This window comes from Stylophora pistillata, chromosome 1 (genome assembly GCF_964205215.1).
Source record: "Stylophora pistillata chromosome 1, jaStyPist1.2, whole genome shotgun sequence".
Taxonomy (NCBI): domain Eukaryota; kingdom Metazoa; phylum Cnidaria; class Anthozoa; order Scleractinia; family Pocilloporidae; genus Stylophora; species Stylophora pistillata.
This window is the reverse complement of record NC_142519.1, coordinates 61,076,613-61,088,866: the sequence shown is the minus strand read 5'-3', so window position 1 is coordinate 61,088,866 and position 12,254 is coordinate 61,076,613. Positions and strand designations below refer to the sequence as shown.

The window sequence follows — 12,254 nt, the reverse complement described above, 5'->3', positions numbered from 1 at the left end:
GGGCTAACGCTCGAAACGTGAGCTTTTGTAATCGTTACGGTGGCCAAATTACCATTTTAACTTTGTTGATATATCCAAATTATTTCGTTACCCCCACCGACGCAGCCCCAAACAGTTTCATTCGAAACTATCAGCCTTTATTCATATTCAAAGAAGCTTAGATTAAGGTTACCATGCACCTGCAGGGGTGTCTCGCGTGCAAGCAATGTAGCGCGTCCGGTTTAAACTGTAGATATCTTAACCCCTATATAAAATTAAAGCTTATAGGACTGGCTGTCAGACTATACCAAAAATTTTGAAAAAAAATTAATTGTCGAATTTGTCACGACTTCTAAATGCGAGCACCCGAATCACCTTTTAAGAGCTACAAGTCAAAGGGAATTTGTTCGATTGCTCTCAAATTTTGACAGTAGCTAGTTTTACATATAAACAACAAAACGTATGTCCGAATTATTTATTTCTAAATACTTTTTTTCAAGAGCGATGTTTGTACGATCACTCCAAATTTTTTTAATCATATTTAAAAAATGTACTGTAACTTTTCACTGAAATTGAATATGGCAAATCGCAGAAACATTTTTTTAGCGCTTTGGCCCCGGAAACGGAGGATAAGCGAAAAACAAAATTCGCTTTGACATGTAACGTCCAAACGGTGATTCGGGCGCTCGCATTTAGGAGTCGTGAAAAATTCGGCAATTCATTTTTTTTTGAAAAATTTTGGTATAGTATGATAGCCATTCCTATAAGCTTTAATTTGATTTAGGGGTTTAGATATCTACATGCAGTTTAAACCGGACGCGCTTCATCGCTTACACGCGAGACACCCTTGAAGGTACACGGTAACCTTAAAGCTGTTTTACAAAAGCCTACAAGTTTCCAGCTGCGTAATTATTTGTTTGGAGTCATTTTTCGTTCGTCCTTTGTTTACACTATCTTGTATTTACAAAATATGTACCATGAATAGGCTTGCATATTTAAAGTTTCATTATAGTGAATATAATATTAATTTAGAAAATCACAAACCCCAATTTTAAAAGACAAATGAAATGATAAAATATAATCAGTCCTTTCACCTTTGTTCAGTAATTATTTTATTTATTACGACAGCATAGCGATCAAGAATCTCCTTGGGGCAGGAATATTGACGACTCGAAGAGGATAAATGTTGCCAACTGATGCGAAATATTCAGCCCATAATGTCCTGGTAATCTTTAACTTGGCATATTTCAAGCTTTATTTAGAGCAATATATTACCGCATGACAGATTTTGCTAGAATTTCAAACTCTGAGTAGATATTTTTAAGCTTTTCAATATTAGTGAACTTTTGATATTGGTTTCGGGCAAGAAAAGATTGAAATGAGGAAGTTTTCGTTTCTTTCGTTTTGATTTCAATTGTGTTTAAACTCTCGTGAAAAGATCGGAAGAAAACAAATTTATCTTGGAACTAGTAGCCCTGATTATGATATCTGAAACAGTCATAAAGACCCGGTATAGATAGCTGTCGATTAAGAACCTTGAACACGTCAACAGAAAGCGATCTTTGAAACAAAGAGTGTTATAAAAATATAAACCCGTGTCCATGGAGACAACGATTGTGGCAAATTAAATTTAATGACTGTAAAGGAAAGTTTCAATATCAGTAAACTAAATAAATTTAATTTAAATAATTTTTTTGCCTAAACGAGAACTATTTATTTGCAATGGCTTTCGACGGACATAAATATTTTTTCAAGCAAGTTAGGAAACATTTTTGAGAGAATTTTATCCCGTTCCTACAAAAATTTACGAGTGAATTTAAAAATTAATGACGCGTTAACATGCTTCTAATATAAGTAATGGCGAACTGTAATGATCATGTCACTGACTATGACGGAGCGTTTTTTTTATCGATAATGTCAATATAAACTAAACTTGTGTTTTGTACATAATTTAGGTCAAGACTCCATTCCATTTTAATCCAACGACTTTTCAGTGGGACGGACAGGTGTAATGCAAATTCTCGCTTCGACACCCAACGCTTAGAGAAGGAAGAAGAGGAGAGATCGACTATGGATTTCAACCACAATTTTACGAATGAAAACATATCAAGAAAAATTTTGACAACTTCAAACGGAGACCATGACGAGCCAGACACTGATCCTCTACGCGTGTCTGGGATCTTCGCTAACTTTGTCTTGAATGCGGTTTTATCTGTTGCGGCAACTCTGGGGAATACGGCAATTATTTACTCGATATGGTACAGCAGCTCCCTACGTTCGCCATCCCATATCCTTATATTTGGCCTTGCTTTGTGCGATTTCGGAGTTGGTTCACTGGTGCAACCTCTTTATATCATCTACCAGTCTTTTTATATCGTTAATTGGCGGCAGACATGGGTGCAGGCTATGGTAGTATTCAACTTCTTGTCCAACATGCTCTGCTGTGTCTCCTTCCTCACAACGACGGCAGTAAGTATCGATAGATATCTTGCTGTTTATCTGCATTTACGGTACAAAAGAATTGTCACAATTGGGAGGGTTGTGAAGCTTCACGTTGGATTATGGCTCCTGTCGGCTTTCCTCGCCTCTACTGTTACTTGGAACATCACAATTACATTTTTCGCAGCACTCATTATTATTTCACTGTGCTTATTAACTACGTTCACGACTTATCTAAAGATTTATTCAGTCGTGCGAGGCCATCGTAGAGCAATCCACCAACAACATAACCAGCAAAGTGCGAGAACAGTATATCATATGAAAACAACCCTAAGTATGTTTTACGTCTGCCTGATCCATGCTCTTTGTTATCTTCCATATTTTGTGTTCCTTATTCTCAGAGATGCTTACAAGCTCACTACTTTTACCTACTTAGGAACGGAGTTTGCTCAGACAATTGTGTTTTTTAACTCTTCATTGAATCCGTTGTTATACTGTTGGAGACTTTCATACTTCCGTGAAGAAGTCAAAAGGTCACTTTCAAGTTTTTCTTGTTTCTGGTAGAACTCAGCTTTTACTAAAACGGCAAATTACAAACATTGAAAACAATATTTCTTAAAATGGATGGAAATGATGAAGCAAAACAAGTTAAGAAATTATTTAAAGCTCTTTAGAGGATATTTATTACTTATATTCAATCAGTAGACCTACATAGTTAACACAGGCGAATACCAAGACAAAAAAGGGAAATAAAATTCCTTATGAAGATCATCAAAAAAGACAATGAATTTTACTTTGAGTCGGCGAAAATTGGAATTTTCAAGGAGGGTAATTTAAGACAGGAAAATTGAAAATATAACCCCTTTGCTTATTCATTTTTTTCGTTGTTATTTTTTTTTTGGAGGGCCTTTCATTTTAAGGAACTGCATTAGATGGACGGGAAGCCGTTAGGAAAGAGGCAGTAGGCTACTAGATTTTGTTGAAGTTTCCTATTTACTTGGTCAGGGAAATTTAACTTTTAATAGGGAAAATTTGGGATTTCAGAATATTCATTGATGACCAGTGTTGTTGTCTGTTCACTCTGACAAAGGGGGAATTCTTGAACCTCCAGCTTTAGAATTTCTCTACTAAAATCTTTTAGAAAGTCTATCTTGTAGTACCCCGCAGACGTAGTACAATGATTTATTTAGAAACTTACTCCTTTATTTGTGTTTTCGTAGGATTTTTTTTTCCTGAAAAACCCTCTCGAACTTTTGGTACGAAAGAATAGAAGGTTCTGACCCAGCTACTGAGAGGATTCGAGAGTACGTTCACCAAAAATCCAAAATAGATGTAAGTTTATTGCCCCAGAGACTTCACGAAAATTCGGTGGATCGGTTTTTAGCCATAACTTTCCTATGGCGTTTTTAATAGAGGAAGGAATAAATAGATGTTATTTCGTGATCAAATTCATGAATGTGACTTTGGGCCTGACTTTTTGGAATCACCCTTGTGGGATAAGAGTCTTTTGGTGGAATTCCGGCCCATAGAAGTGCAACTGAATTGTATCGGAAAATCTTAGATTCTGCCCACGGCCTTCCAGTTATGTTTCTTGATATAATTATATTTTGTTCTCGTCATGTTGGGGGCGTAATCACCCTCACGATTCTCAAGGACGATTGACTTGTCAAAACTATTCACGTCAACATGGCAAAGTCATCAGTTATCTTTCAATTAAGAAAACCACGAGGGCAACGGCAACGGGAACGTCACTAAACAAAAAAGTTAATGAGCAGAACAATGGCTGTGCACGTGCGTTATAAATCTTTGTAAATTTCTTTGCGTCCTCTGCAAAACAATAGGGACTTTAAGCAGTCAGGAAGGCAACGCCACGGAAGACGTAGATTAAAAAATGAGTTACTACTCTTAGTTAGAATTTTGAAAATGGCTGCATGTGTTTACCGTCTCATAGGGCGCCAGACCTCAAACTCAACATAACGCAGAAAAGTAGCGTTGAGTTCCAAATGTAAATTAAAATAATTCGCCGCCGTGGTCTCGCTTCGCAGACGACGCAAATTTTGGTGACTTCACGTTGTTTTTTTGCAAAGGACGGCTAAGAAATGTACAAAGTTTCAAAACGCACGTGCTGGGCTATTGTTCTGCCAATTAAATCCATTGTTTTTCCACGTTCTCGTTGCCGTAGCCGTCGTGGTTTGCTTAAAGTCCCCAACAACGTGAAAAGACCAAACTTTGCGTTGTCTGGAGAACGTAAACGACGACGGCTAATGTTTTGAATTTCTTTTTATAATTTAACGCTGTGTTCCATATTCAGTTTTGTGATAGTTTTGAACGGTGAGAAAAAAAGCTGAAGGACTTTTGAGTATCCGGCGAGATTCGTAGGTAAAATACAAGTTCATTTTTTTAACCGACGTTGTTTACGGTGTCGCCGTCGACGTTTCTTATACCAACAACAACGCGGGCGGAAAAATTATCGTTCCGTGACTAAGATTTGTTTTTTTCGGCTACCATTTCTACCTTGAGTCTTTTAGAACAATATATAACAAAAATGAATTTAATAAAAAGATAGATAAAAAAAAAATTAATCAGAAAAAATTATTTAAAATACCAATCAGAATTTAAGTGCGTTAGCAATCGCGAACATGCACATCTTTAAGGTTAAAAACTGGTAGTTCCTAGCTGTATTGGTGAGAAGATGATGGAAATTTTCAAACAGAAAAAGGATAAAAATTGCCAGCTTGCTTCATTCAGTCTGAATGACTCAGGCGCATATTTGATGGAGGTCTTAGTTCCGTCTGCGTTTTTGCTGAGCTGGAATATTTTTCATTTCTAGAATAATCCTTTTATCTCAACGCGCGTCAAATTCTTTTTGTTTTGACTTTGCTGACGTATTATGTCGCCCAAAATAGCTCAAATAGCGTGGAGCAATTTTCAATTGAATTTTAAGAGTAATCCGGGACTGCTGTGTTTTCGTTTTACTTTGATCTGTGGTTGGTCTAGTAAACTCGCGCCATTTTCTTGACCAATCAAATGCAAAGCTAACACTTATTTATCACGACTTGGTTGCCTGCGTTTTCCCGCGCTTTCGGCGGTTTGCTAGCTTTTACGCTGAGTTCTCATCGGCTCTTCAGGTTATTCTTTCTTCTGATTGGCTGTTGTAATTACATTGGTTTTGGTTTACGGCACTCAATCAAAAAGCTCTTCAAAACACCAAGATGTCTGAATCTGTTTGGCAATAAACTGCATTTTCTCCGCCGGCTTTCCACTGGAAAGCAGCCCACGCAGGATACTTATAAAGTAATACTGAAGAATTGCGTTAAAAAAAAAAGAACAGATCGAAAGCAAGATATGTTCCACCTTTCGAATTTTTTCTCAACACACCAAATTTTACGAACCTACGGTGAAATAAAAGGGGTAAAATTGTTAAGAAACTGTGGTTCTGCGATGGATGGGGGGTATTACCAGATAATTTGGTTTTATCAACCGAGTCGATAATGTAAACTAGCCACCGTAAAAAGTTTCTAAAGTTATTAGCAACCCAAATTCCTCCCGGTTACCAAAGAATACGATTGTAGCGAACGAAAACCCGTATGTTCTGGTTCTTTAAAGGAATTAAGACAAGAGTGAAACTAAGTGGTTTATGCGTGGCCTGGTAACTACTGCTTCCCATCTGACGAAATAATGAATTGAATTGCTGAACCTTCGCCGGTCCGCGACATCACAAAACTTAAAAGAAAGACGCCACAAGAACAAAAAATTCTTTAAAATATGTGGTTTAAGGGACCAGTTATTATTTACCACGGTGGGAGGGGGGAGGGGGGAGGGGGGAAGGGTTTGGGTCTGGAGGATTTTGGGGGATCACATGGTTTTAAAGGGGACGCAACGATCGGGGGATCAGTCGACGCCAATAGAGCAGAAAGGGAGACTATAGAAAGTTGACTGCCAATGAAGGGGATCATAAGAATATTCCAAAGTCTTAAGGGGGGGGGGGGGAGATCAGGTAAATAATGATCGATCCCTAACTAATTTTGGGGGCAAAGTTGAATGATAACGGCACTTAGATTTGTCACTTGACTCGATGATGATGGTCTTTGTTAACGGATTCCTTAGCATTCTTAAAATGTCCTATTTTGATGATTTTGTGTGGGGAAATAATTAGACCGCTCATTTGAATTCAGGTGGTGACGTCGCCAAAGTCAGCAAAATGTCAAGACGGCTAACCTTTTGTTTTACTTTTCAGTGGACATTTTCCTATTGTTTCGTTTATTAATTATCATCTTGTAGATAATTAAGTTGAATTAAGATATCGTTGTCTTCTTCCAAGCAGTGTTCGCCACTTCAAAATGTTTCAATTAGAACTTTTCCTTAGTCTGCACTTGTCCAGGGTTGTGTATCTTATACATGTACGTATCTAGAAGTGCTGGCTTGGATTATACACGTGCACTTAAATGTTTGTTAACAGTTTTGAAAGTTAATACGATTTTAAGTAATTAGTTTCGATCATAGCATTGTAGTGACAAAAGCACACGCAAGCACAAGCATCGACCCAAGCTTGACCAAAAGCCGTAAAGCCTCGGAGATAAATGGATAGTTCAAGCCAAATAATGATATGTCTCTAAGATGTTTGGGACAAATGAGGTCTATTTTTTCGTGTGTGTTCCAATAAGAATATTACGCCACGATTGAACCATTTCCGGTGTGACTTTAGTAACCATAATTAAAATTACATCACGACAAAGGAGTTTGAACTTTTTGTTTTACTTTGTATGACATTTTCCTTGAAATTTCCTGTTTAGCTTAGGATGATTAGTAGAATGAGGTCAAATGGCAAGGCTAGATAATGCGCTCAATACATGAGCTATTACGGAGATAATTGTCAATTTTCGTTTGAGCTAACACTAAGTGTAAGAATAGATTAGGCCGAAACAAATCGAGATTAGAAGACACACTTTCTTAAGTGTTCATAAACATTCCAAAGACGGATTTAGGAAAACATTTTATGCAAATTAGAAAGCTCTACTAAAAATAATAGCTGAGGTTAATCTGCTTCCCCATATGAAAAATTCCGTCTGAAATCAAAGTCTTTAGAACGTTTTCTTTGTGTAAATTCTTGACTTGACTGAATCAGTAAGCTAGCGATACTGACTATTACAAGAAAGAACCTCATACATTTTGTTCAATATCATTATATAAAAAACTGGTCTTTTACAGTTGAGAAACATGAACAATGTTTGAATTTTATATATTGTATACGCTATTCGAATAAGTTGTCCACAAAAGGCATTTGCGACAATCTTAAGAGAATTTAGAAGTAAATGATTCTATACTGTTGTTTGAACGGGTGTTTACTAAGCCGTTGCCAGCCGAACGAAGAACCCATGACTAATTTCCTTGTAGATAACTTGAACTGAGCATATATAACTAAAATCATCCATAAGAACATTTTGCTGGATAGTGTTTGTCCGTGCAAACAAGCCCTCTGAAAACAGCTGCAAAGAGCAACGATCCTGGCAATCTTTCCGTTTTAAAGTGAATGAATATGTCTAATCTTTAAGTACGCCCTCGACTACCCAGCCTTTTCACAAGCGTTACAATATAACCCGTGTGAATTTAGCAATAACACCTATAATATTCTAAGAAATAACTGTGTATTATACGTCTGTGGCTCACTTAAGGCGTTGTTACGAATACTTCAAACCAATCCTTTCTAAGAGAGCTCGTTCCATATCGTGTGAATTTTCGAAGTATCAAATTCGGAACATTTTGAGCAATTGATAGCTAAATATCGACAGCTTGTAACTGTGACTCGCGTCTAAAAGTGATGGAATTACCTTATCTCTGATATACAGTGGAAAATACCATCTTTGAAAGTCTCAAGTTTAAGCTCCCTGTTAGCATTTTAAAAATCATCACAATTACTCCATAATTATAAGTGTTTGACTAGCAAAGAACCAATAATCCACTTTTAATGATACCCATAGATATTAATCCACAGAAAGTTATCACAGACTAGAAACAATTTTAATTACGATTTAATCTCAATTCTTTTCTCCCTAACGATGTCGACAGACAGGTCATTATTGCCGCTATAAATTAAAGTGATACCATGCAATTAAAAACTGCACATTTATATCTCCCGCTTTGGTTTGAAAAAGCTTCTGAGGTGACAATTAAGAAATGGAGTCTGCCAACTAGTTTTAAATGTACCAATCGTAAACAGAAGATTATTTCGAGAATCCTTCGAAAAGGAACCGTGTTTTATCTTTTATAGACTAAGACTCATCGCATAGGAGTTTATTATGTTAACTTAAAAAGGCAAGCATAATGTAAAACTTCCGTCTTGGAACATAAATGCCAATACAAACATTTCTAATTGCTATGCGTACGACTAGGCATGTCTCATGAATAATTGTCGGAAAATGCCGTTTTACAGGCACTTCAAAGAATACAAGCATAAGAATCTTTTGACTGAAGTGACAATGAAACGAAAACTTCGATATCGGCCCACTCGGGAATTAAATTCATTGGAAGGCCGTATATTTTATGGTGGTAGAGTTCCGTAATATTTTGAGGGAAGATTGTCTCGCGTATCATTATCTCTATGTGTAAGTTTGTGGCTGGATTCAATTGTCTTACGGTGACTTACACTTTAAAATATTTAGTGAAACATGGGCAGGGTAACGTTATTCGTAAATCACAATAATGTATGGACGGTTGGTTATCACCACCTGCTTGTAATAACCCGTAAACAAACAAGCCACCAGAACTTGAGGAGTGTGTTAAAAGGCATTGGCCAGTGTTCACTTTCTGACTGAATCATTATTAGCAATTTCGAAAGCTGTTTATTCTTCGTGGTTGGCCGAAGGAAGTCTCGTTAAATTATTTAACTATATCATTTAGGGCAAGGCGGATTCGTGAAGGTTAACACGGAATTCATGAATGTTTTCAAACCAGTTGCATTGCTCTTACAAGGGCAGAGAGTTTGAGAAAATCTATTCATGAAGCCTTCGATATGGTTTTTCGTTGGTTTACATTGCGTAGACTCAGCTGGTTCATAGCAAACAGCATGATTCAATAGATGGCGATTAAAAGTTGAAAACAAAACATGGATACACAGGAAAGGCACGCTCAAATTTTTCTCAAAAAAAAAAAAAAATAATAAAAGAGTTGATAATTTTTTTTTGCACTGAAAAAACCAGAGCCATTTATATGGAAAACCTGACAAACTGAAATTTCACCCAAGCGATGCCATTAAAAATTAAAGTTGTTGAGCAATTTGTATCCTGTGGAAAGCTACCAAAACACATAACACATCACAGCAACTTTGAGCAGAACGAATTCAGAAGAAATTCTTTTAAGGAGTGGGTTTTCAAATTTTGGGTCAGAATGATTTCCAATCACACTTCATTTAGAAATTTCTCTTGATACTTTATCGAGATTTAGCAGTTCATCATTTGCAATAAAAACTATGACATAGTTATATTTATGGCCTATTATTATGTATTCTCATCTGACGCCTTCATAAGGGTTGTGAACCCTGGATAAGCTTTTCATCTTGCGAAAGAATTACAAAAGTTTACTTTCCAAGAGTTCCAGATTGAAATATATTTGTCCTCGATCGACTCCCTGGGGGTATTTTTTGTTTCCTTCGTTCCTAACATATCACAGATTGTAAATGTTTCTCTTCCTTATCTTTACGTAAGTTGCTTGCTGCCTATTAACACCGTTCGTTATCCGGCGAAGGACTTCTCTGCCTTTCGTGGACATCAACGATTTGGGCGCCATCGGCGGATTCATCGTCTTCGTGTGTTTTTTTCGCGCCAATTTCCGCGGCGTGGCGCTTGCGCCATTTCGTTCTACGGTTCTGAAACCAAACCTTTACCTGGCTCTCTGTCATTCCAAGGGAATAGGCTAACCTTGTGCGCTCAGGCCCGGCCAGGTATTTTGTCTGTTCGAAGGTTTTTTCCAGCGCGAATATTTGATGTCCGCTAAACGTTGGTCGAGTATGTTTCCGTTTGCCGTCCGTCTCTCTGTCACTGCAGGCCGAATGGACTTGAGCCGCTGCGAGAAACATGCAGAAATTGAGAGAATAAACGGTTATAGTTTTGTTAATTCGAGATTAGAGGCATTAACTTTGGTTATGATATATAATATAATTACCTAAAACCCGCAGCTTAGGAAATAGCGGGAGGAAATTTAAAATTTGCTTTGAGAGGACACGAATCAAGAAGCCACCAAGCAAGCATTGCTTTCGCAGGCAAGATTTTGTGCAGTTCAAAATCTTCAATTTGTTGCTACTCCAAGATGTCGTTTTATTGTGTACACGGCGTTTGTTTAGGTGTAGGCTTTTGTGCAAATAAAGAGCGCCGAGAGGAAATGAAGAGGATATGTGCTATTCTCAAGGATTATGGTATTTATTATCGCTGTACTGTCAAATTAGAAAAGGAAATAATGACCCGGGTGAAGTTAAAGATTTTCGATAAGTAACGAATGAAACCAACTCCTTGTAGATGTGCTTTTGTTCAGGAAGATTTATGCATCCCTTAAATTGTATTTCTCTAGATTATTTTTCAGGCAAACGAATTTTCAAGTACGTTTTAGATTTCATTCCCATATAGTCAAATATCGCGTTGAGATTGACATGATGAGAGATATAGTGTAATGCACAAGATAACTTTTTTGGTGTCTTGGCTGTGGCACAATTTAAGCTTAATTCGATGCGACTAAGAGGAATGGACAAAGTTAAAATAATCGTGGTGTATTATACCTACCATACGTGAAACTATAGTGTACCTAACCAGAAGAACTGACACACAACAACTGCTTCGTTGAATACGGCATTAATATTTTGGATAGTAGTTATTGTGGTAAACAACAATTTTAACCCACTGTTAACCGTGCGGGTAACCAGGCCAGACCTGAAAATGCTGACAAGAGCAAGAATTTGCACAAAGAGACCGCGGACATGAAATTAAAACATACTAACTAACATACCGTTGAACCTTTCTCGCCACTGAGATTGTAACATGTTACTCCAGAGATAAGATACGTTTGGTCCATAGCCGTACCGGCGCTGTGGTAAGGAAGGATATGATCTGAAGTGAACGGTCGTGGGCATGCTTACTGGAGGATGCGGGTCTGGTTTGCTTAGAATGTCGTCGATTCTGTAAGATGAACCAGGTTTGGTGACTGGAACTCGGGGAATCGGAGAAACCGGTTGCTTTATTCCGGGAGATAGTGGTGGGTAGGGTGGAAGATGTACGGAGTGAGTCTTGACATCCACGAATGGGCTCAGGAAAAAATGCCGGCGTTCCATTGAAATTCTCTTACGCGCTGCGCTGTATAACACTAGTTCGTGTAGTGATCGTCCGGAGGTGTTGCTGTGCTATGTGTCTTTCGTCCTGCTCAAAGAATAAGTTAACATTAATAAACTAAAGTTGACTTAAGTTGTGATGCGCCTGTCAGCAGCGCAGCCAAGCGTTACACACTTGATTGATAGGCTGTCGTGGCAAGCATTAATTGATATAGTAGGTTTGTAATGGAAGATAGCGAATAATGGAGTAGTCATGAGGCCATCAAATGCGTTCATTGGCTGATCGCTGACAGGTGTTCTGGGAGGAAGCCAGCGTAAAGCTCCTAAATGATTGAGAGCTTGTTAATAAATTTGCGTTCAACCTCAAGGTGATGATATCGCGCTAAAACAAAAAGCTCGACCATTTGTGACCGCGAGGGTCATGATGTAAACGACCGTAAAGAAAAAAAAACCTTGTTAATTGGCACCCTTAAGAACATTTACCGATCCGTTTACAATTTTGCTTCATTTAAGGAGCTCAAATGAA

At 37.7% G+C, this 12,254-nt stretch overlaps 2 protein-coding genes across 4 annotated transcripts in view; one reads left to right on the top strand and one right to left on the bottom strand.

Annotated features, from left to right (window-relative positions):
* Window positions 1-1,081: 1,081 nt before the first annotated feature.
* LOC111337976 (adenosine receptor A3-like) lies at window positions 1,082-3,293 on the top strand. Its single transcript, XM_022944378.2, has 2 exons — window positions 1,082-1,204; window positions 1,935-3,293. Exons 1-2 carry the CDS (start codon window positions 1,176-1,178, stop codon window positions 2,980-2,982), a joined length of 1,077 nt encoding a protein of 358 aa, XP_022800113.1. The 5' UTR covers window positions 1,082-1,175; the 3' UTR covers window positions 2,983-3,293.
* Window positions 3,294-7,097: 3,804 nt separating this feature from the next.
* Window positions 7,098-12,254, bottom strand: part of LOC111337978 (homeobox protein Nkx-6.1) — a 13,616-nt gene continuing 8,459 nt past the window's right edge. For 2 of the 3 annotated variants that reach the window (XM_088727895.1, XM_022944381.2), the window contains exons 2-3: window positions 11,410-11,816; window positions 7,098-10,476 (exon numbers count right to left, since the gene is read on the bottom strand). In XM_088727895.1, coding sequence (XP_088584021.1) covers window positions 10,133-10,476; window positions 11,410-11,731 — 666 coding nt within the window. In that variant the 5' untranslated portion in view covers window positions 11,732-11,816 and the 3' untranslated portion in view covers window positions 7,098-10,132. Of the gene's footprint in view, window positions 10,477-11,409; window positions 11,907-12,254 lie in introns of those variants that run through there. The other variant, XM_022944382.2, reaches the window with a different exon arrangement.